The 26,543-nt window shown below is 34.4% G+C and overlaps 1 protein-coding gene across 2 annotated transcripts in view; it reads left to right on the top strand.

Moving 5' to 3' along the window:
• The window catches only part of LOC114328838 (ATP-binding cassette subfamily G member 4-like), a 405,691-nt gene that overhangs the window by 184,716 nt on the left and 194,432 nt on the right, over positions 1-26,543 (top strand). For both annotated transcript variants that reach the window (XM_050656037.1, XM_050656038.1), the window contains exon 2: positions 7,738-7,855. In XM_050656037.1, the coding sequence (XP_050511994.1) occupies positions 7,738-7,855 (118 nt within the window). The remainder of the gene's footprint in view (positions 1-7,737; positions 7,856-26,543) is intronic.

Raw genomic sequence — 26,543 nt, 5'->3', positions numbered from 1 at the left:
TGCCCATTTTTTCAAAGTTAAAAAAGTCACTTGTTTTTAGCTCATAAACAATAAGCGGTTTTAAAAAACTGCAGGTCCTTATAAACTGGGCCTATTCATGAGGTACAGAAATACTCATAGTACCTAGGCAGCCTTTTCTTCTTCCTCTCAATAAGTGCATGTATATTGTGTCTGCTTCGTTGTGTGTATGCCCCTTGAGTAAATATTTATGATGAATTCTAACTACTGAGGTGTTATGGACATATACATACACAATAAAAAAAATCGGTTTTGGCCAGAGCAGTTAACTGACCAATATGTTACCTCTTCTGTTGTAGAAGGTAAATTTTTTAACCACATTATTACAGCGGAAGCTATCTCGTTGCCACCCCTTTTTGCAATAGACTCGTCCCATATGAAGCATGAACCTTCGGCAGTACTATCATCATAGACGGTAAGACTAAATGTCCATAACTGCTTTAAATAAAACGACTTCCATTAGTTAACATAGGTGTGGGGAGGCATTTTTGCAAATCCATCATTGCTACGACTTCTTATAAATTCTGTTTGCATCTTATATTATTCTGCCTTTTTAAGTTGTATCTGTTTTCTGCGTCATTCAAGCGATCTGCTTTTTTCTTTAAAAGATCTTCAACTTCATTAGTATCTGCCTCTTTTCGCTTATTTTCAAAACTGCCACATGTGTCACATGTATCAATGTTAGGGGGCTTGAAATGAAGATTGAACTTGGTAAAAAATATTTCCCGGTATATATTTTTGTTTACAAGTTCTTTTGCATACTCCTCATTAATCCACTCTAAATATAATTTGTACATTATTGTTACGTTTACCTAGTCCTGGCAGTCGGTTGCCAATATCGTGATTAGACTACCGTCTTTTTAAGAATCAGTGTGACATGCAAAAAAGGCCGGTGTACCAAATAGGGCTTTTTGCAACAAATTTCATAATGGACATCCGACTTGCAATTTTAGTAATATTATCTGCACAACCACCTATTAAGCACAGTTCGAAAGATAATACCTTTAAGTGTATTATTGGCTGCATACCTCCATTTACTGTGAAAATGGACTTCCGCCCTTTAAATTCTAATGAACATAAATATTACTGGTGTGGCGTCGGGTCCTGGACTAGTATTTTTTAATTCCATAAGGGCATTATTCATTTCTTCAATAGTAAAAGGCAGGTTAAGTGAATTGTTTTCTTCCTCATTTTCTGGCAAGTTAGCACTTTCAGCTTGTATCTTGTAGTTAAGGAAAGTAGTAATATAGTTTTTATTAGATGACATATTATTAAATGTTTTAGCTAATGCATTGGCCATTTGAATAATACAATTTGAAATTTCATTGTTTATTTTTAATTTTGAGATCAACGGTGTATATTTTAGACCAGATATTTTCTTTATCCTTTTCCATACTTGAGCCGTTGGAGTTGAATGATTTATTTCAGAAATGTATTTGGACCAGGACTATTTTTTGGCTTGTTAGTTATAAGTTGGACTCTGGTTTTTGTCGATTTAAAATTTACTTTGTTTTCAGTAGTTTTGTATCTCTTATACTTGTTATACTTGTATTAGCTTTATTTAACCTAATTGCGGTATCACATTCTGGAGTCCACCACGGTATGGAGTGATGGTTCCTTTTGGTCTTTTTAGTTTTTCCGACAAATAAATTGGCACCAGTTTTAATTATATTAAGCAAAGCATTCACTGACTCGTCGACATAATTGGATAAAGAACAATTATTTAGCATTTGACCATCAATAGAGTTTTCAAATTTGGACCAATCAGCTGTCTCGATTCTCCACTTTGGTAGAAAGGAATCTTGTTTTATTGCTGTGGGGTTCTTTATTATTATGGGATAGTGATCACTACCATAAGTGTATGGTAGAACTTCCCACGTAAATCGTGGCATGAGTGGAGGGTCGCAAATAATAACGTCGATTGCTGAAGAGTCTCCAGTACTTACATTGAATCTGGTAGAAGAGCCATCGTTTAAGAAATTTAGTTGAAGTTCTGAAATTATGTTCTCCAAAATATTCCCTCTTCGATCTGTGCAAGAGGATACCCAGATTATATTATGCCTAGTGAAATATTCTACTACAAAACGGGGTAAGGGTATATGCTCTCTTAGTTCTTTTAATTCAATGTAAGTAACTGATATACTTGAAGACAGATAGAGATTGCAAATGAAATATTTGTTTTGATTGATATAAATCCATCAATATTCCACTGAAATAGTGACTTAGTTGAAATTTTTGACTTAGTTGAAAAGTCTCACTGTCAGAGTCAGAAATTTATTTACCTAGGTAAGCATAAATTTTCTTCTTAATTGACATTCATTTTCGCTTTATACTTCTGTCTTTTAAGTGGGGATATACTTTTGAGAACATATCGATTAGACCGGCGTAATCTTTTGTGTATTCTTGAATGATACTCAAGGGACCAGCAGAGCGATAATGTTAGTTAGAAGCATATCCAGTTGGTTGTAATCGAGAACGAAAGATGGAGAATAATTTTCAATGAACAATGAACAATGATACTAATAGCAGTGATATAGATTTGCTACTATTTTCCGTTGAAACAGTTTTGGATTTCTTGATTTTTGACAGAATTGTAGGGTCAAGGAACGACTTGGATTCTGCTGAATAATACTCAAATTCAGTTGAAGTTATATCATCAACGGTGCGCTTATGAAAGTTAGATTCTTGAGCAATGTTTGTTATCGGGGTTGTTGTGTTTGAATCGTGGGATGCTAGCGTTGGTTCTTCTAACAGCTGATGTACATGTTGGGAATCTGCATTGGTGAAAACGTGGAAGATTAAGATTTCTTCAGATCGTGAATATGTTTGTTGCGAAACTGCATTATCTAGGCTGGGTAAAGATTTTTCATTATTTGAATGTTGATCTTCAGGAACTGTTGATTCGGAACACTTAGATGCTTTGTGGCCAGGCTTCTTACAATTGTAGCAGACCAAACCATCTTGTGATATGAAAATTATATAAGACTTATTATCAAACTCAAGTAGAAATGATTCCGGAAGTGTTAAATTGTGGAAACTGATGTATATTTATCTCCTAAAGCTGAGATTATGGTTATATTCAGATAAGGTGGCACTAATTTTAAGGAATGTCATAGGTGAAGCCGGTACTGAACCAATATTTTGTAATTCGTTGAATAGTATTTCATGAGGTATGCTGGGGCATACGTTAAAGAGAACAATCCTCTCTGCTGGTGTTATTAATGTCCTAGCTCGAACAATTTCAACTTGAATTTCAATATATCCGCTGCTGGTCATGAAATATTGTACCACTTGTTTGCTAGATAGGTACATACATATGCGATTTTTAGACAGTCGAGAGCAGAATATAATATTTTTTGGTTGAATTATATTTCCCAAGGAGATAAGGTATTCTTGGAGTTTGGTATTGTCTAGTGCATTAAAATGATCGCCTGCTCTTTAGAAGAAAACTGAACTTTTGATGTTGCTGAAGAATATGTTTGTGAGACATTTTGTTGATATTGAATATTAAATTGCCTTGTGGTAACATTATTTCCCATGGTTAATTAATTTCATTAAACACTCTTTGTCAATAAAAAGGATCCGACTCTGATCACCTGCAAAAACAGGTATATGGGTCTGTTTTACGACAGGTGTAATTAACGTGAGACCACTGAAAACGAAAAATTGTTTATAATAGATTTAACAAACTGTCCCAATATATTAAATTTAAAACGTTTTTATAAAGAAATTAATTAAATCTTGTACACTTAGAGTTATCGACTATAATTAGGCACAAATTCACAATTTATAACTAAGGAGCGGATTTTATGCTAAATGCATATTGCATGCATATTTCGCATATTTGAGAACTTTACTAAATTTTGCATATTTTTAAAGAAACATGCATATGTTGTGCCTATTTAAAAACATTTAAGTCCAAAAAAAATTTTTTTAATTCGACACAAAATATTTCCCTGCACAGGCTATCCTATCTATTAATTCGAGAACTACCTGAAGAGAGACGGCTCATTTACTGCCTTTTCATTTTTTCTTTGAAAATACCCGATCTTTACACAAAGTAGGTACTTATAGTGCTTATAGTACGCCGTTATAAAATGATTGTAGGATGTTAAAATGATGAAGGATGGTTTACCGGGAAATCCGAATTTTACTTACTTTTATTATATTTAGTACAATTTGTATCCCAATTGAATAGCTATAATTCTGGTGATTCTTTTAAATCCCCTATTGTTAAGAGAATTTACACCTTTAACCACAGTGTTACGATTTTCTAACGGAAATTGAAATAGTCATGCTTTAGATCAGATCCCGTCTTTAAAGGGCTTTAAAACTTTGGAGGACATAATATGCGAAATTTTTAATGGAAATTTTTAAATTGATTTTGGTGCAGAATTTTCGGCTTTAACAAGTTATTTTAAATACGCCCCAATTACTTCTGTTGATGTTGAAAGGAGTTTTTCTAGTTATAAAAATATTTTATCTGATCAAAGGAAATGTTTTCTCGTAAAAAATTTGGAGAAACACATTGTGAATTATAATCGAAGATATAATAGTGATATTGTTGTTTTATTATAAATAGGTAATTATTGGTATAAGTTTTTGTAAAAAATGTGAATAAATTGCAAATATAACAAATAATGATTTTATTTGAAAGATAATAAATAAGATTGCCGCCCCCTTTAAAAGAACCCCCTAGAATAGAATAAAACAGAAAATTTGTGGTTTCTCGATTTTCGCATTTTTTAAATTTTTGTGCATATCTTGCGCATATTTCGTAATTTTTTACTGCATATATATGCGCATATTTCATCAAAATTGATCGCATATAAATCCGCTCCCTATTTATAACTTTGTTTTATCGCTTAAAAATAATTATTTTACGAAGCCCATGCTAGGAACAACATTACTTATCTCCATGCAGGGCCGCACTCCCTATCTGATAAATTGTCAAATAAATATCTAATGCTCTGATCACATTACACCAGTAATATAACTATCCTATAAAATATTATTTTAAAGAAATCATATATATACTGTATTTAAATCCTTTTTATGTGTCTGTAATTTGAACCACGTCATGGGTCACATACATCATCTGATAAGTTTTGCTAATAGCCCTTTTCTACATTATTATTTATCCTAAAAACACTTTCCTAGTTTCATTTTTTTTTTCCTTTGACTTTTTTCGTACACTTTTGAAATTGAAGTAAACGGGAATTATGTTTTTAGCCACTCACGTGAAAACTTAAAGACCTCTCAATACCATCTAAGAGGTTGCACTATTTCCAACCATAGAAGTCATTTGGGAAAAAGCTGGAGCGTTCTTGTTCCATTTTCTATTTTTGCCCATGTACCTACAGGAAGCATGGTTTGGCACCCCTTCTGGTGCTAATTATCTGGGACACACCATTTGAGAGAAGTTCAATTATTAATGTGTTTGTTTGGGAACAGTTAGTTTTGTTACATTTAATAACTATTACGTTTAATATCGTAGACAATTTCCGAAATTTTTATTCACTATGTTTAATAATTACTTTTTTTTAAGATTTAGGTTGACTTTGTTTTTTAATACACATATAAGTTTATTAATTTCCCAAACTTATGTATAATCCTATCGTAGCTTACGTTGATCTCAAGGTACATATGCCCCATAAAAATATGTTCTTATATTTTATTATGGATTTGATTGATTTAGGTTATTTGCGTAAATTTACTTTGTAATATTAATTGCTTTTTTCCCACATATTTTATTGTTAATTTGCTTCATTTTATTTGTTCGGTCAATTTAAGTCTTTTATATATTATATTCCCTCACTTTAATTTCTTTAACGTTAACTTTGCTTAATTCATTTTGTTGTATTTTACTTAGTCATGCTGTGTCTGCTTAATTCATTGAGAGTTCAGTTTATCTGTATATTATTGTTCATATCTTTCGGTCTCTAACTTGGTTGTACGTGCCAAGCGTACTATAATTATTTGGTAAAGGTTTATTCTCATGTGAGTTGTACCCTATATATAGACAAGAGGTATTTAAATTTTGTAACATATAACAGGACTGTTTTTATATGGTATGTTCTTGTATACTTAACTTTGTCTTTGACAGGCATGCAAATTGGCCGTATTCAGCCTTGACTGTCAAGTTGTCGTTCTCTTGCATATCTAGCTAGCCTAACTTCATTCAGTTTGAATCTGTTTATTCATACTTCTGTATTAGTTCATTCTATTCTCTTCATGTTATCATTTCCCTCTACTAATACTACTGAAAAAGTAGTATTTTCTTCATAGTAGTAACATCGGCTTCTTCAACGAGAAGCTATTTTCATTTTTGTCACATTAGCTTCAATTAGTCTATTTTTCTTTTTCTACTTCTGTTGGAGTTTATAACTCTCATATCCTTTACACATACTACAACAGAAGTTTTCTTGTTTGTTACAGCCTCATCATGACTACTCCACCAGAAATTCAACTTTTGATGTCTATTTACCGATCCCGTCCTCGAGTTAGTAAAGAAATCTGTATTATATTCCAGAAAAAACTATACGACCATCTCCCTTTACAACCCAGTCTGCAACATTTTTCCCAAAGTTCCGTAAAATGACAAAAGTTCAGCTATCTAAAAGACCATATTTTTCAGTGGAAGAGTTTCTTAATGACTAACTAAGAAGTTACAGTAATGCACGAGTAACTAAAGTATATTTACCTATATTTGGATGTGATATGCAGCAGTTTAAACTTATTAGTTCCTATGTCTGTATGTTCAATTTGCAATTTAAATTAATTTTGCAATACATTGGTTTATTAGGGGAGGAAGTTATGCTAAATTTGCCGTCACTCGAGCATTATGGGGACCTATTGGGGTTTGAAGAGTAAGTCCTAAAAACAAAAAAAACAAATTGTGTTTTCTGTTTGCCATTTGTTTCTCTTTCGCGGAAGATTAACCAAAACCATTCCTTAACGTTGTTAATGAAGTTATCTTTGTATGTAAATTAATGGCAGAATAAAATACAATTACCATAAAATTTTAAACTCCAATATAAGACTTGTTGTGAAAATAACCCTTTGTATAATATAAATAACTTCTAAATACACAAACAGGACAAAGAAACAGCAAAAATTCTCACAAACTGAAACAAATTCCAACACAAATTGTATACATAAAATTTGAAAACTTCCCCAAGTGTGTTTCTGTACCTTTGCGATGTACTGAGTAGAGAGCGTTCATAAAAATAACGTGTGTCTCTACTTAATAAGCGGTCTATACTTAATAAGCGGACTTGTTTGTCTATAGTTTCATGCGTGGAAGGTAATGATGCTAGATAAAAAGAATGTGTTTTATCTCACCAGGTATTAATGACGCATGTGTAAATAACCATGGACTCAACTGTAAACACTATTAACGATAGCCTATATCTCTTTATTACACAGTTGGTATTAAATATTAAGTTGTTGCCTTTATGAAACGGCAAGAACTAATCACATAAAAATCTAGGAACGTAATGAATGATCAAACACTTTTTAGCCAGATAAGGTACCAAAGAAGGGTAAAATGTACTAAAACATCATAACAAATATACAGATACCTAATTTCAGTTGTATAAAAATGTACTATGTATTTTAAATTTTATGGTTCAGATAATCTTCGGAATGGGGTGTATTATACATGAATGTGAAGAGTTTGTTATTTGAATATTAAGTAATCTTCTCTTTCTATTACAGGATCTCGGGTAATTTTAGACAGCATAAATGGTGACTTTTCTGGAGGAGAACTAACAGCTATAATGGGACCATCTGGTGCAGGGAAAACTATGCTTTTAAATATTCTGGCCGGATACACGTAAGGCAGTTTTGGTACCTTCGATATTCTATCTTAAATAAGTTTCAAAATATAATAGTTCTTGCTGTTCTATGTTGTCTATCTAATTACATAGTATATTCTTTATTACAAAGGAATAATTTATTATATACCCTATTTATTGTCATCGTTAAGCTTAAAAACATACAATTTCGTACAGTCTTAGTGCTCTCAGTGCAGTCACTAGAGATGGATATGAGCTATTATATACCTATGATTTCATTGAACCTTTATCGATTTGCATGAAAATTCACATAATAATGCAGATATCTACAGACGCTGTGTTAATAGCTTTATAAACTTCAACTACAAACATTATACTAATATAATTTTACTACTATAGCGTAGAGAGTAGCACGTATTTTATCAATAACCTGAAAGACGTAAAGGACCAACAATTATTACAGTTAAAACTGGTGTTATTGTTCCTAAAAATATACAAACTAATTTATATAGGCGACGATGTAAACGTATGTCTACATGGTGACCGAAAGAGTCAATTCCTTCATCTCATATATTATTCTCATATGCTTCGGTACGCATAATTTTATGTTTGTGGTGTATAATTTTTGCTGTGCTTTTATCTGTTTTGTTACATAATTTTAACATTTGACACCAAATGTTTCACTAAGCCCTCTACTGTTTAACATATTGTTTTCTGCAATAATAAAACAAGTGAAGAAAAAAAGAGGGTACAAATTGGGCAATAGAGAGATAAAAATACTCTGTTACGCTGATGACACCGTGTTAGTAGCAGAGTGCGAAGACGACCTACAAAGATTATTGCACGAGTTCAACATTAGCGCAAAAGAAATGAATATGAAAATATCAGCCCAAAAAACAAAAATCTTAGTAATTGCCAAAGAACCAATAAGATGCAAATTGGAGTTAGAAAATCAAATTATACAAGTAATGACTTGTTGTAAATATCTGGGAAGTAATCTATCAGCCGACAACAATACCAAGGAAGAGGTAAAAGACCAAATAATTAAAGCCAGTAGAACGGCCGGATGCCTAAACGACACAATTTGGAAAAACAAACACCTAAGATTGGAAACAAAGGCCCGAATATATAAGTCAGTTATTAGGTCAGTTATGACTTACACGGCCGAAACAAGACCAGATACAAGCAAAACGCGAAGACACCTGGAAACCAACGAAATGAAGATCTTAAGAAGGATTGCTGGAAAAGGACTACAGGATAGGGTGAAAAGTGAGGAAATCAGACGCATATGTGTCGGTAGACAATATAAATACCTGGGTAAAGAACAGAAAAGTGGGGTAGACGATATGTGGGGTAGACAATATAAATACCTGGGCAAAGAACAGAAAATAAGGGTGGAATGAGCACATAAGCAGGATGTCTGAATCAAGGATAGTAAGAATAGCCAGAGACAAGTCACCGTTAGGCATGAGAAGTATAGGACCCCCAAGGAAAAGATGGAATGACAACTTAGGGGCAGAATGAAAGTCACCGTTGAAGAAAAACAGACAGTACTGCCTATATAAAAGAAGAAGAAGAAGACACCAAATATCAGATTTTTACAGTCTTCTGTGTAAAACTAATTTCACTAAAACCATTATTTTTTTAATATTAACGTTCAATAATTGAAGACCTAATTGGAAGAAGGAGGTATGTCACATTTTTAAAATTTTGAGTGTCCTAGTGAATGAAGGTTGTATGTAACTTCACTATCATATGACACTTATACTGTACCTTCAAAAAGCTTAATAAGAGATATTCTAGTGGATGAAGGTGGTATGTAACATGTAGGTAGAATACGATCCTTGAATGGAAGAAGGAGGTATGAAACATTTTTCGTTTTTTTTTTAGGTTTAAATTGTTTATAACTCGAAAACGACTAAATTTAGAAAAAAATTTCGAAAGTCCTTTTTTGTTTCAAATGCTCAAAAGTACCTAAAATAAGGTCTACCGGTGCCGAAAAAATTGATTTTTATATGTAATTTGTTTAATTTTTTTTAATGTAGCAATAACCCCGAAATTATGGCATTTAGGTATAGGGAATATAACACAAAAAATAATCAAAATGTCTTAGGGGCTTCAAAACGCAAAAAATAATACGGGGTGATCCATTTGAAATACGAAAGTTCATTAGATTTCCAGAAAAACGGAAGATCTGACAAGAATGTAATTACCATTATAATATCGTCCGCATTAGAAAATCCTTACTCACCCAAATCCATAAATAACCGTGCAAGCCGTTTCGGAGATAATTGAGGCTCTCCATACATAAAACTCACTCTGTATAATATACTCCATTTAAGGGGAACGGAGCAAAATGCAAAATTTTGTTTCAATGTGTTTTAAATGTATCAATTTTTTTTTCGAATCATGAGAGAACTAATATATATTTTTGAAAAATTTAACCGCTGAATGAAAGATAACATTATTACCGATGGCCGAAAGTACCGGAAAACTTCTATGATGTTTATTTTAATAAGTTATAGGGGTAAAAATAAAAGAGAAAATGTAGTATGATTTTTAATTGCAAATATTTTATTCAAAAGAAAGTTTTTATTTATTCTAAGAGACGTTCAGCCCTCGGTAAGAAAGTAGTCTTTCATTCTACGTTCAAATTTTTCAAAAATACTTATTAGTTTTCGCAGGATTCGGAAAAATGAATACATTTAAAACCGTGGCCCGTCAAAATGGCCCGGTCAAAACAGCCCCGTCAAAAAAGCCCCGTCAAAATAGCCCGGACACAAAATAGCCTTAACAAAATAGACCGTAAACAAAATAGCCCCGACAAAATAGATCGCACACAAAATAGCCCTGGTCAAGACAGCCCCGGCGAAAACACCCCGCAATAAAATTTTTGACCTTTTAACGGAGTACCATTTATTTGAAATCACACTTCTAATTGGGAAATAAGGCACAATTTGACTAAAAAAATTATTTTATTAACGTTTCGACTTCCACTTCGGACGTCGTTGTGAAAATAAAAAATATTAATAAATTAAACAAAAATGTTGTTGCTTAGTAAAAAAAAATCTTCTAATAATTTAATTTAATCTGATTCATTCATATCGGCAATTGAGACACAAAGTATGATGCAAATGAAAAGAATAAACTCGTTATTTCGTAAACACGCGACGTTAAGGAAAAATTCTGAAACAGGTCGTTTTTTATTTTTTAGTTACGATATTTTGGTGTACAGGGTGATTGATTAGTAGGGTAAAGCTCAATAGCTCCGCTATAGTAATAGATAACAATAAAAGTTAATAACAAAAATTTAAGCCACCTTTGAGCTTTACATTACAAAATTAGTTAGAATGTTACAGGGTGTTCGATAACACAGTGGCAGACCTAACTTTTGTTTTTTTTTTAATGGAACATCCTATATTTTATTTTATATTCGAAATCCTGTTAACTTCTCCGTCACAAAAATATAAAGGTTTGTAATGTTATACAGGGTATTTACAAAGTTATAACCAATTTTGTATGAAAATCGTGACAAGTTCAACTCCCTGTATAAATAAAAATAAGCACAACAGCAATGGTTTATTAATGCCATATTTTTTTTGTTTATTGTCAAAATTTTTGAGAATTATTGATATTGCCATTTTTTTATATCAAATATCGGGTGAGTCAAAACGCAAATACATTATTTTCTCAGTAATGTTAAATGGAACACCCTGTATTTTATATCATTATTGAAAAGTAACATTAACGTACTTTAATTTTTATATAAGATTCCCTATGCCCAAATTTATTAGTTTTCGAGATATTTTCATTTTTCAGAGCAAATTGTTTTAGGTGTTTAAATTTATTCAAATTTTAAGTAAGCCATGACTGAATTGACAATTGAAGATTATCGATTATCAATCCGGTAATCAATGTAACCATGTAGCAAATAAAGAAATAAAAATAATTCATTAGTAATACATTTACAAACACAAACACAACCACTACATGCAACATTTTTGAAACAATTGAAAACTATCTTTTTATGTAAATGCAACAAATAAACAAAGAAAATTAGTAATAAATTTTACAAAAAAAACACACAAACACAAAATACAATATTTTGTGAAGACAACTAAACACTACTTTTGTATGTAAATGTAACAATGTAACAAATAAAGAACGAAACATAATTTTTCAGTAATACATTTTGCAAAAAAACATGTTTGCAAAAATTAGAAGCTACTTTTAATAAAATATTTTTAATATTCAATTACATAAGGTGTTCAAAATTATCTCCTAATACATTGACGTACGCCTAAAAACGATCATTGAATGAGCTACTTTACGGAGCATTTGTAAATTAACACATCGAAATACACTTTGTATTATATTTTTCATCTCATCCCTTGTTGTTGGAAGTATTTTATAAACTTCATTATTAACATAACCCCAAAAAAATCAGTCCAGCTTATTAAATTCTGGTGATTTTGGTGGCCACGCTACTGGTCCATTGAAAAATGAAAATATCTCGAAAACTAATATATTTAGACATAGGGCATCTAAAAATCAAAGTACGGTAATGGTACTTTTCAATAGTGATATAAAATACAGGGTGTTCCATTTAAAATTACTGAGAAAATAATGTACTTGCGTTTTGACTCACCCTGTATTTGATATAAAGAAAATTAGCAATATCGACAATTCTTGAAAGTTTTGACAATACGTTAAAAAATATAGCATTAATAAACCATTGTTGTTTTGCTTATTTTTATTTATACAGGGAGTTGAACTTGTTACGATTTTCATATAAAATTGGTTATAACTTTGTAAATACCCTGTATAACGTAACCAACCTTTATATTTTTGTGATGAAGAAGTTAACAGGATTTCGAATTTAAAATAAAATATAGGGTGTTCTATTTAAAAAAAACATATATTTGATCTGCCACTTTGTTATCTAACACCCTGTAACATTCTAACTAATTTTGTAATGTGAAGCTCAAAGGTGGCTAAAATTTTTGTTATTAACTTTTATTGCTATCTATTACTATACCGGAGCTATTGAGCTTTACCCTACTAATCAATCACCCTGTATATGTCATACTAGTGGCGTCATCCATCTCGGCGTGATGACCTAATCGATGATTTTTTTAAATGAGAATAGGGGTCGTGTTCTAGCTCATTTGAAAGGTTATTTAATTCTCTATTCAGTAATATATAAACATTTAAGTACATAATTATTTATACAAGGTGTCCAAAAGCTTTTTTAATTTAAATTACTTGACAAAAAAGAAGAATGTATGTAATTTATTTAATTCAAAATATATTTACTGCTGCCAGAAAACCCAAAATATGTTTATATCACAAATAAACATTGCTTTTCTCTTTAATTAAATGTTCAAACTTCCAAAAGTCAGATGGCTGGTGGGAGCTGTCTTGAACATTGAATTGAATCTAAAAGCAGAACACATTTAATCGAAACAGAAGACAGGGTTCGATGTGGTTAAGATAAACATCTGAATAGAGGATAACTACCATTTCCGAAAAAATGTATTTTTAAGGGATTATTTCATGATGAATTCTGAAGGGAGCTTTTTTGTCGTGACTATTTTGTCGGGGCTACCTTGTGGGCGAGCTATTATTCGGCGTCTATTTGGTCTGCAGGCTATTTTGTCGGAGATATTTTGTGTGCGGGATATTATGTCGGGGCTATTTTGTCGGAGCTTTTTTGACGGGGCTATTTTGACGGGGTACCATTTAAAACACATTTAAAATTTTGACATGTGTGACATGTGTCAAAATTTTGCATTTTGCTACGTTCCCCTTAATAATACAGGGCAAGGTAGACGGAAGAAGAAGGGCCAGGTCGAAGAAGACCGTCATGGCTTAGAAACCTGTGAGAATGGTTTAACAGATCCTCTGTACCCCTTTTCCGAACTGCCGTCAATAAAATTACTATAGCCAATTTGATAGCCAACTCTCGATAATCGAGTACGGCACATGAAGAAGAAGATTGTTTTGTGTTCAATTACATAAATTTCTGTACAACTGATTATAGAGTATTATTTCATGCAACATACCCCCTTCATCCATTCAGATAAAGTTTAGTTATAAAAACTAAAATTAATCGAAGAAGTTATATGTACAGTTTTTATTTTTTTTTTAGAAAAACTACTAAAAATAAAAACAAATTATCAACATTATATTATGTAAAGGAATGTTTGTAGCAATAAAATAAAGCCAAATAATACAAAAAAATTTCATGATAAAAGTAGAGGAATAAAAACTTTAAATGCCCATATCTCAAAAGGTAGGCTTTGTAACATACCCCCTTCTTCCACTTAGGTATTCAATTATTACGTCCACTATATTGTTGCACTTGATCATATTGTTACAATTGCTTTAATTTTTCAACATAAATCAAAATTACTTATAAAAAGATTTCAAACTTGTCCGTGAAAAAATACAGAAAGTATACCGAAATACCATTACGTTATATTAAATTACCATTATACATTACAGATACAAAGAAATGAAATTTATGTATGTAAAAAACAATAGAATATTCTAGAATAGAAAAATAAAGAGATGGAATAGAAAGTATACCCCAATTTGTATAAAAAATAAATTTAAACCAAATCAAGAACATTTTTAAATAAGTTTTAAATAACTGAAATTTCTAATAGTATAGATAAGAGTTAATTAAAACACAATGAATGACAAAATTATCATAACTATTTCTACCAAACAATGCATTCAACCATAAAACCACAGGTCTGTACAAAAACAATACTGCAATAAATAAGCAATTAAAATACATACAAAAAAAAAACAGTTATAATAAATTTCTATTATACATACTTCATTGCACTTTTATTAAATAAACCATAAATAATCTTTATTATTGCAAAGGCGTGAGAGGCAGCTTTATGTACTATTAGTACCATTAAATACGAATTAATAAATATTTTAGAAAAGGCGCTGCATTCAGGAAACTTCAGAAGATTTACGGTAATTATGGATGTTATTACCGTAGCTATAGTATCTAAAAACTTTAAACCACTACTAATAATACTGCCATTAAATATGCAAGCTTACAATTTCAACTAATCTCTATACTTTTGTTGCTTCACATCTTCAATCTAGTGAACTGCACATATATTAAATCTTCTTCTTAAAGTGCCGTCTGCTCAATGGAGGTTGGGTACTACAATTGCAAACTCTTCTCTGTCTTCAGCTGTTAGTCCTTATTAGCTGTTCAAAATTAAGCCCTGTCTATTGTCGGATGTTTCTGAGCCACGATAGTATTTTCCTTCCTAGTCCTCCCTTTACCTCAATATTTTCTTTCACTAAAAGTTCAGCATACTGGTACTTATTATTTCTCAGTATGTGGCCTAGTAATGATGTTTTTCTAACTTTCACTGTGTTGAAAAGTTCTCTTTACTTGCTTATTCTTTACAGCACTTCTTCATTTGAGGTATGCTATGTCCATATGTATTATTTACGGTTGATGTTTTAAGTTTCCATGTCTCAACTGCATAGAGAAGAGTCGACCAGACGTAGCATTTGCATAAACGTAGTCGAATGTCGAGTTTTACTCGAGAATCACAAAGTAGTTTTTTGATTTTTTCGAAATATTTTCTGGTCTGTTCTATTCTCGATCTTATTTCTAGATCAGGATTTAGGCTGCTATCGATCCAACATCCGAAGCACTTAAATCTATTGACTTGCTCTAAAATATGCCCATTTATTGTGCAAGGTTGAGGTACGTATATTAAATACATTTCTTAATATACAATCAAAATAATATAATAATATAATATAGCTATGTACTAAATATGTGTGAATTTTTGTTTAATGTTCCAGCATAATCGAATTCAGTATTGGTGGGATTCGTGTGCTCTAAAACAAAGTTACTTCAATCGTTACGCGGTTGTTTTAATTTTTCCTTGTCATAGTCGCTTTTTGAAATGTTCAAACAATTTACATATAATGTCAGCAACTGGCTCAAGAAAAATACTTACTGTGGAAGAGCTTTTCTACATTGACAATTACCATGTTACCACTTGGTAGTCTCCAAAAATATTGCGCCTGCAATCTAATGACTTGCAGTCACTGATGTGTTCCCTTCTGATCCAGGATTATTCTAGAATGTACTCCTTGGTACTCCCATGGTCGGCTCTGAACCAAAATATCTTTCACTTGATGCTTTTTTTGGTAATTTTATCAGATCGTTTATTGCCTTGTAGACTCCAGTGACCTGAAACCCATACCATTGCGATACTGTTTTGTTCAGTAAGTTTGCAGATTTGTTCCCACACTATCATAGAGTCCACCTTAGTGCTTGTAAGACCAACCATATCTGTTTGGCTGTCAGAGATATATTCTCCCAGTGAAATAGAAATGTCTAAATATCGGCTTATTTAAATATCGGCTTGCTTAAATATGGTTTAAATATCGTTGGCTCTCTGTCCCATCCCTCTCGTGGGTATATGTCCACTTTAAAAGGATTAAAAATGATCATCTATTTCGTATCTCTTATTTCATTTATGATGTTACAAAGTCCTCATATAAACATTATTTGGCTCAGATTTTGTTGCCATCTATAATGTCACATTCTACCCTTTCACATTATTGTGTAAAGAATGGTTCAGTAGTCCTCCTATGATTCCGAGACCAGCAAGTTTTTGCACCTTGTTTACTGTAAGGATGGCACTTTTTTCTGCACCTTCGGCTGCTATACTACTGATTCATAATGTAATTATTGGTCTTAAACCTAACATTTTGCCATGAGTGCATTTGGTTGCCATTAACTCAATTACCGCTCCCCCTGAGTATTAGTTCTATTTTCTGATTCCACGTTAGCCTTGAAACTAATATTACCTTAACCTACTTTGCTCACTTGATTTAGATGTGTACCATTTACGCTCAGAGGATTCCCCTCTAAATTTTTATTCTGGTAAATTTTCACGATTTCGGACTTCTAAGGTGTTATTTTAAGGCTTACGTTATGTTACCTTAAGGCATTTGCAGTAAATTTTGTAAACACAGTCACAGCCTGTTCCATTCTGTCTTTATGTCATTTTAGATTTGCCATGGGCTAAGATGAGCAGATCATCCGTACAACCCAGGACATGATGCCCGATGAGTCTAGTTATCAGCCCATTTATGTGGATAGCCGTAGCTCAGCGGCAACATAATGGCTTTCTAAGCTAGAGCGCAGGAGTTCAAACCTCGGTACCTACACAGATATTTCCATTTATAAAAATGACACGAGCAGTTCACCATGCTTCGGAGGGCATATTGAGCCGTTGGTCTCCCTGGACTAGTAAGCATCGCTAACTACTTGAAACAGGAATAAAAACGCAAGAGATAAAACTACCTGTGCTGACACTGTCTCCTCCAGTAACGTTGCCTATATCACACGCCTCCTTAGCATGCAATCTACTTATTTGTAGCTTATTTCATCTATTCCTTTCAGACGAATCGCCCTTGTGATTGCTTCGTCATCGAATGCTTCTTATATATCGAAAATTCACCCAACATTACTTCTTGGTGTTCCAGACAGGGCCGGATTTAAGGGAGGGCAGGCTGGGCAGCTGCCCGGGGCCCCCACATTTCGGGGGCCCCCACATTTCGGGGGCCCCGACAAAGTCCCAAACATAAGAGGTTCATTTAAACAGATATTGGCAGGAGATACATGTATGACACGTATAAAATGAAGAAGCGTATGAGTGATAATATAGCATTGTTCATGGTTATGTTTTGACCTTCCACCGGGTGAGTGTATTGCTTCGTTTGTAAATTCTTATCAAGTGATGAGAAGTGAATTTTGTGATAGGAAACATGCAGACGCAGATAGTAGGCTTATGGATCACGAAATGTCTAAAGCACACGAAAGAATTGGGCGTATTGATACTGAAGTAGCAAAACAGGCCGAAGAAATAAATAAAGAATTATTGGAAAATGGTAACTCAAAGACTAATTTTAGTGTTATAAAATTTATTTGTGAACGAGATTTAGCATTTCGCAGCGAAAAGGAGTTGTCGAGTTCATCACAAAATGAAAATTATTTGAAAATACTCCAGTTATTAGCTGAATATGATTAATTTTTAAAGCACCACATTTTAATAAATATTCAAATCCTGGAAGCGGACATGTCAACTATCTTTCATCAACCATATGTGAGGAAATTGTACATCTGATGGGTCAAAACGTATTAAATGAAAGAGTTTTAAGGATTAAGAAGTCAAAATATTATTCAGTTCATACAAATCGATTAACTGTGAATTTCGTTACATAGAAGGTTTCACTCCTGTTTAAAGGTTTACCATATTTTTGCCAAATCGCCGTCATAAAGCAGAAGATATATTTAATTATCTAATGACATTTTTGCAAGAAAATGATATCGATCTGAAAAACTGCAGGAGACCGTCCTACGTTAATGCGCTAGTTATCAGTGGAAAATACAATGGTGTTCAGGCTGAAATTATAGAACAAAAAGGTACATATCCATACGTGGGTGCTCCGTGCTCGGTGTAGCTGCTTAAATGGATACGGCATGCGCTCCCCTACATATAAACAGCAAACCGGTTAAATCACTGGTTGGCGGATCACCAACGTATCCACTATGTGGAGCTGCTACACCGAGCACGGAGCACCCACGTATGGATACGTACCTTAATATATTGGAGTTGTGGATTCCTTGTGTCGCCCACTCTCTAAATTTAGTTTCAAAAGCTGCAACTGAGTGTTATCATGCATTAGCATAGCACCGCATTCTTTAATTTCTTAGAAGGACTAGCTGTATGTATTTTTCACTTCCTCTACATATAGATACAACTTAACAGAATGTTTAAAAGCTGCGTCTTAAAGCGACAGCAATACAGACCGTGAAAAAAATATTATTGTTCCTAAAAGAGCAAATACTACTAGATGGTAATGTAGGTAATGCCGAAAAAGATCTAGTTAAAGGTTATAATCAGATTAAAGAAGCATTATCCAAAATTTCTGAAGACTATGAGCAACAATTTAAAACTCATTGCAAATAGTTTGTTGTACCTATAATCGAATGTGTTTACTGGAAACAGAGAGGTTATCAGGCAGGACAAACAGCACAAGTCGTATTCTTCAAGATCCAAATATTGACCTAATTTATGAGTGGCAGCACTTAGATCACTTATACAAATTTTACAGTCAAGATGTGACAATTTCGAAAGATATGAGAACATCGAGGAAGTTAAGAACTCAAAATTTTATCGCTATTATAGATTATGTCTAAGTCAGAGGCTTTCTGCATATGATTTCAGTCATTCCAATTTTGGATTTTTACATAATTTTGGAAAATTGGAAAATTTAACTCTGAATGAAATTGAAGCTCACTAACTAAAGCTTACCAACATTTATAGCAATGATTTAGATGAAAACTTATGTGTCCATCTGGTACAGTTTGTAAGATCCTTCAATTCATTTAAAGAGGAAATCAGCTCATTAAATATAAGCAAAAAATTTCAAATGTACAAACTTCTAAAAAAAAATAGAATATGAATGATGCTTTTCCAACTGTTGAGGTGACACGTTGTTAATATTTTGTTCTGATGCTAACTAACTGCAGTGGTTAGAGATCATTGTTAAAATTTAAGTTAATTCAAAATTGACTTCTGTCTATGATGGGCCAAGAGTGTTTGACTCATCTCTCTACAATGAGCATTGCCCACGATGTCAAAATGCAACTTATGTCCCACATAATCAAGAAATTTTCAATTAAATTATCTCGAAAAGTTCCCGGACTTTAACCAAACATCTTACTATTATTTTTAATATTTTACTGTAACAAGTTAGAGCTCTTGTACAAAAGTAGGTCAATATTTCTTTAATGGTAGGAGGTAGGGCCCCCACACCAATTCTGCCCAGGGGCCCCCACAGGCTTAAATCCGGCTCTGGTTCCAGAACGTACTCCTGCCTCTGTACGAGATAATGCACTACCGTTTCCGTAGAATCCTGCTCCATACCTACATGTACTCTTTCTGATGTACCTTTCTTTTAAGCATTACATCATGTCTAATATACCTATCGAGTGGTCTTTCTAGAATCTTCAGTACGAACGATATCAGACTTATGGGCCTCGGAGACGTTTTTTTGGTTTACACAGGTGTAAGTATAAAAGTCACTCTTTTGAATATCTACGCTTTTGGTACGTAGCTCAGCCCTAAGCTAGCCTATCATACTAATTTCTAATTTTTTGTACAGATGGTCACTTTGCATCTATATAAGTATTTGATAAACTTCGTCAGGATCCAGTGAAAGATTATATATCAAATTGGCTTATGGCCCATTTTATTTTGTCCTAGTTTACCACTTATTTTACACTCCCATGGTTCCCCAGAACCATAAGTCACGATATTCCGTCTAGTCAATTGGCATATGTCTAATGGTATCAGTTTTATTCTAAACTTACGAAAGCGTATACTAGTCTAGGAGCCAAATAGAGATCACCGTGTTCTTTTCAATTCTGATGGACAAACTCAACGGTTTTTTATGGATTTTTGGCTGCTGATTATGAATTTCGAGGATGGATTTCGATCCGAGTGGTCGAAAATTTTTTATAAACAATTTAATTGTTTGTAAGGCTCTGGCTCATAAACTAAAAGAAATAAAAAAATGTTTCAAATAAAATTTGTTACTTAATAAAAAAACGAAGAAAAAAAAACGTTTACTAAACTTAAATCAAACAATTAGAACTCAAGATATTGTAAAATTAGTGCACAATGCAAATTGCAAATTACAAAATAAGTATTTTTCGAAGCTTTATCGATAGTAAGTCGGCTTCTACGCTTGAAAATGAGCCTTAGAAGATCTTATTTTAAAGCTCAGTTAAGTTACACCCGTGTGAAGTTATAATTTTCTTAAAAAAATTGTACAATAATTTGTTTATAATAGGTTCAAACAAATTTGATCTATAAACAATTATACGTACTTTAATTAACAATAACGATAGGAGAACTCAAAAGAACAATTTGAGCTTACGATAATGTTCGTAAGTTTATTTTTAGCCCAGATATCGATATTTTAATAGCGCGCTCTGAGACGCAAGATCGGCTCACAGCGTAAAGGTTCACGCGCTAACTTCTCGATGCGTAATTGTAATTTCTATGTATGTATACGTTATCTTCATTTTTCATTTTTGAAGTTCCTAAAAAAATTTCATCAAATAATTCCTATAATTAAATCATCATACTGTACCTCATATTACGTTTCATTCTATTTACTTTGTCTTCCATTTTTTGTACTAAATGAGAAAACAAAACATTAAAAACTAATATTAACTAAAAAGTAAGTTAATTACTATTAATAATAAATATTGATATAAATATTAATATTTTTAATAACTTTTATTAATACTATTTTTACAAACATTTTTATCCATGTATCTGCATCGAGATATACAGGGAATATCAGCTTTTTTTACATCTGCATAAGTTTTTAGAGCAATTTTTATAGACACATGGTGGTACTAAATCTGATCTTGAAGGCACTAAAATTAAAACTTTTTTTGGCTTCAGAGATTATAACATTGACAGGCATATTAAGAATAGGCAGGGCCTCCTGAGCAAAATAGTATAACACGAGAGCAGTAGATCGGTGTCTTTACCGTGATATTACTTGACTGTGAACCGATCTTGCGCCTCATAGCGCGCCGTTAAAATATCGATACCTTTGCCAAAAATAAACTTTTTCATTTTCAGAAAAATAACATTTTCATACACTCAAATTGTTTCTTTTGAGTTCTTCTATTAATATTGTTAATTAAAGTATAAATGTTTATAGCTCAAATTTGCTTGAAACCCTTATAAACAAATTAATGTACATTTTTTTTAAGAAAATTATAAATTCAAACGGGTATAACTTTAAAACAAATAAAGATAAAGTAATTTGAAAAACTTTGTTTGGAAGCCTTAAAATTAAGCTTTAAAATTAGACTTAAGGCTAATCTAATGCTTATTTGCATGCGTAGAAGCAGAGCTACGATCGATAAAGCTTTGAAAAATACTTATTTTGCAATTTGCAATTTGCATTGTGCACTAATTTTACAATATCTTGAGTTCTAATTGTTGGATTTAAGTTTAGTAAACTTTTTTTTTTTCGTTTTTTATTAAGGAGTAAATTTTATTTGAAACATTTTTTTATCTCTTTTAGTTTATGATTAACAGCCTTATAAACAACTAAATGATTTACAACAATTTTTTGACCACTCGGGTCCAAATCCACCCTCACAATTCGTAATTAGCGGCAAAAAAATCCATAAGAAACCGTTGAGTTTTTCCGTCAGAATTGAAAAGGACACGATGACCCCTCTGGAGCCTAGATTATACTGAAAAGTACATAATTTCAGGTTCACTCACCTAATCTTTTGGCGATACGATAAATCATTGATAATCGATACAACGCGCAACGATTACATGCAGACATTCGGCAAAGGTGGAGCAGATAATATTTACATACGCTTCATCAACTCACAAAATGACATAGAAATGTGGATAATCCTAGCATAGGTACAATCTTATTAATTCGTTATGAGACCAAGCGTCCCTTGACCTTGCACTGATACAGGTCAGTACCTATTCGTTTAACCGCCAAGCAAGTAAGCAATTTGATTCAACCCGACCTGTGGGAGATGTCCACCCTTTCGAAATAGTACATTCGGGTGTAACAAATTCATTGGGGCGAGGTGTTTTGACCCGAGTCTAAAACAGGGATCACCCCACCTCGCTCCAATGCCCCAGGCCATCCCTTTGCCCCCCATAGCACGCTGATGCGCGATGGGGGCACAACTATCGTAACCAAATACTCTTCACAATGAAACCCTGGGTAATAAGATTCCAATGTGGTACCCTAATCGAATGCAAAACTAGGCCAGCGTTAAGCGCTCTAAGCCTTTTATCCTCTAATTACTTATCAACGGAAACTAAAATTGCTTGCTTGGACCCCAAGCCATTGTACCAAGCCCCACTGGGCTCCGTCCAATGGCTTGGTCTCTAGAATTTTATGATTTTTTTTTGTGATTTTTTTTGGTGGCTTACGCCTTTTTTATGTTTTTTATATGCTGTTTTTTACCTGATCGTCTGTCTGGTCTCTTGGATGACTTCTTGGACTACCTTGGTCACTATGTTGGTGACTAGTCTTACCAGGTCGTCTTCGTCTGGGAGGATCGCTTCTTGCTTTTTGGCTTGCGTGGCTTTGGCGTATGAGACCCCGGTTGCCTGTTGTCGTCTGCTGGCCTGTTGTTGTGGCCTCTGTTGTGGTGGTCTTCCCCAGGTTGGACATCTAGGGCATCCTCTGTAATTTGCGGGATGGCTTCCATGGCAGTTAGCGCACGTTGCCTTTGTTTCTCTGTGCCTTTTACATTGCTTCGAGGGGTGTTCTTCTCCGCATTTCACACATCTGGGATCTTTGTGGCACGCGTTCTGTGCATGGTGGAAGCCCTGGCAGTTGAAGGACTGCGTTGGCGCTGTCGCTTTTCGTAGGTCTTCTACCACTACCTTCATGAGGCACAGATTGGTGATCAGCTTAGCCCTGTCTACGTCCCCGCGATTCAGAGTCAGTACGAACATCGGGAGTTTCCTTTTGGGGCCGGCTCTTGTGGACATATTCTTAGCTGCGTGGCAGACTATTTGGTGTTGTCTTTCCATCTCTTCTTGGATTTCCTCTTTGGTGGTGTTTGAGGGGAATCCACGTAAAACCACTTTGGGTTTTATATCCTCTTCTATTGGGATGGCTATCCATTGTAGCCTCTTGTCTTTATGCTTTTCTGCATATTCTTCTATTATCCTCACCATTTTTCTGTAGTCGTCCAGGCTTTTCGCCTGGATGAGTGTTTCTCTACCACTCTTGGAAATTTTGTTCGTCGTGTAAACTTTTAGTTTTTGGGCTATGGTGAGGATAGCCCCTGTCTCGTTCACGCTCTGTAATTTAATTACAGGCGGTTTTCTGTCTGGTGTGGCCTGTTGTTCGGGCAACACGGTGGTTTCTTCGTTTGTTTCCATATCCTCTGTCTCTGAATCGCCAGGTCGCCGCAAGGCAGGCGTCTCACCATCTGTGTTTTGCTCTGGGGGGGGGGGCTGGCTTCTTGGTTTGTGGATTGGTTCTAACGGTCCTCGTGGCAGGGTGTCTCTGGGTTGGCTGGTGTTGGTTGCCAGTGGTGGAAAGTCCTCTTTCTTCTTTTTTGGCTTCGGTTCTTTATCCTGCGGTGGCTTTTCGATCGTTGGATTCTTTGTTGATTCGGGCATCGGTGTGGGCTTTGCCTGTTTGCGCTTTTTCTGCTCCTGCGCCTCCAGGGCTTTCCGAGCTTCTCTCAGCTCGTTGAGCAGTTCGTCCATCTGGTCAGGCATCTTCGTCATCATTTCTCTTTGTCAAGCTATCTCTTCGTCCTTTTTCGCCAGTTGTTCATTGAACTGGTCGTGCATCTTATTTAGCACCTCTCTTAAGGCTTTTAATTCTTCTCTGTCTATATCGTCTTCTGTCCTCCTGGCCCTTTTCGCTGTTCCTCTCTCTGCTGGGGCTTCTGTCTTCATGTCGGATTCTTCGTCGGATGATGTCTTCACGGTTTCCTCTTCATTTTCCTCTCTTTTCTGTTCCTGTAAAAGGGTAAGATCCACTTTGCGTGGATCTTCATATTTTGGCGAAGGCGCCATAGGGGGTGGTGATCGAGACTTAGCTCGGTCAATCGTCTGGGGGTTAGAATCCTTAATACTGACGAACCTTTTTTTCTGCCGACTGGCCCGACGCCAGCTCGACTTCAGGGGTGGTTCCCTTTGACCTATCGCGGTTGTTCTCGTACCCAGACAGAACTAGGTACGGGATCCTCTTGACGTTCTCGTTCTACTGACCTAGGGACCGGGGCTGCCCGATGTAGATTCCAAAGAACTACACCTTGCAGTGTCGATACCCTTACGGAGGCACAGTAGAAATCCCGTAACGGGCTCACGTCGAGCCCGTTTTGCTTCTTCTGCTAACCAAACTCTAGCTGCAGCGTCTCAGAGAGTCCAATAAAATCAAACTCCCCAAGTTCACTACATCCCAGAAGAGTGGTTTTTGCCTCTCTCTCCTTCTAGCCTAAGGAGTTAAAAGTGTCCCACTCGCTACCACGCTTACATACGTGGTCGGAATAAAAATTCCAGCTAATCGAACTGACTCCCTTCTCCGTCGACTTCCCGCCTCAGAGAGTGAGAAGCGCTTAACTTTTGCTGTGCTTACATTCACAGCTGAACTAAAAAGTTCACAATCAAGCCACTCCCACTTCGTCGGTCGTGTTCGCTGCTTTCCGCTCCGCTGCTGGCACGTCTTGTTCCTACGGTGGCTGGCACCGTACTTAAACTACTACTTCGTTTAACCGCCACGAGGTAATACACAGTTTTATATAACCCGCCAAGTATAGGCATAGGCGTAACCAGGGGGGGTTTGGGGGTTATAACCCCCCCCATTGGGGTGTACTTTGAGCACTATACGCTTAACACCATAGCCCTCAGAGACCTTCCAGTAGTTGTAACCCCCCTTTCAGGTAGTTGTAACCCCCCCTTAGGATCATCCTGGTTACGCCTATGAGTATAGGAAGCAAGACCACGAGATTCCACAATCCAGCGCGCTGTTGAAAGACTGCATCAAATGTAGTGTAACAATAAATTTTACTTACACACCCCCTACTCAAATAATTGATAAAGCATTTAACTTTTATTTCGTCATAAAATATAAAAACCAGCATCTATAAATAAATATTTGACTTTGTAAATCCCATTATTTTATAATCCTAAAATTATTATTAAGTGAGAATAAAACTAATATGAAGAACGGAAAAAGGGAAAAAACTAATAGGAAGAAAAAAGTTTTCGACCAATGCGTGCTACCAGTGATGACCTATGGTGCAGAAACATTATCGCTCAAAAAGAAAAACTCACAAAAACTAAGCAGCGCAGAAAAGAATGGAGCAATCAATGATAGGGGCCACTCTGCGAGACAGCGATCAATGATATGGGCATAGACGTCATTGAAAGAAGCTGTAACTTAAAATAAATTTAATGATACTTTGGATGATAAAGGAAATATAATTTTATTTATTTAGTTTAATAGTCCTGTCGCCAGGGGGGTACAACGGCCTCTTTTATTCAGATAGACTTACCCAAGTTTTTTTATGTATTTTGACCCGTAGAGCACGAATTTTTTGGGTAACAGTTGATCCGGATGTCGAATAGATGGTTATAAACAAAGAACTTGAGGAATTACATAACAGCGATTTCTCGCAAAATAAATTTTTTTTGTATTTTTTGGGTCAGTCTAAGCAAAAAATGTTCTTACAAGTTTTTTCGTAGTATGCATAGTTTTCGAAGATAAACGCGGTTAAACTTTCAAAAAATCGAAATTTGCAATTTTTGAACCCGAATAACTATTGATTAAAAAATAAAATAGCAATTCTGCTTACCGCATTTGAAAGTTCAAGTCAAATTTTATCGGTCTTAATTAATTATTAGCATTGCTATAAATTTATTTTTTTATTGTTAAACAAATAGCCCAATAAATGACCGTTTTGGAGTGTAATTTCCAGGGGAAACTCCGAATTGCATGAAAATTTGGATTTAGGTTCTACTTACCCTCCACTTCAAAGTTGAATTTGTGCCGTTGGTTGCTTTTACTTGGAGGGTGACATTTACCCCTTCTCGGGGAGTGAAAAACGCGTGTTTAAAATAATAG

This window comes from Diabrotica virgifera, chromosome 7 (assembly GCF_917563875.1).
Source record: "Diabrotica virgifera virgifera chromosome 7, PGI_DIABVI_V3a".
NCBI classification, from domain to species: Eukaryota; Metazoa; Arthropoda; class Insecta; order Coleoptera; family Chrysomelidae; genus Diabrotica; species Diabrotica virgifera.
This window is presented reverse-complemented; position numbering and strand designations above follow the sequence as displayed.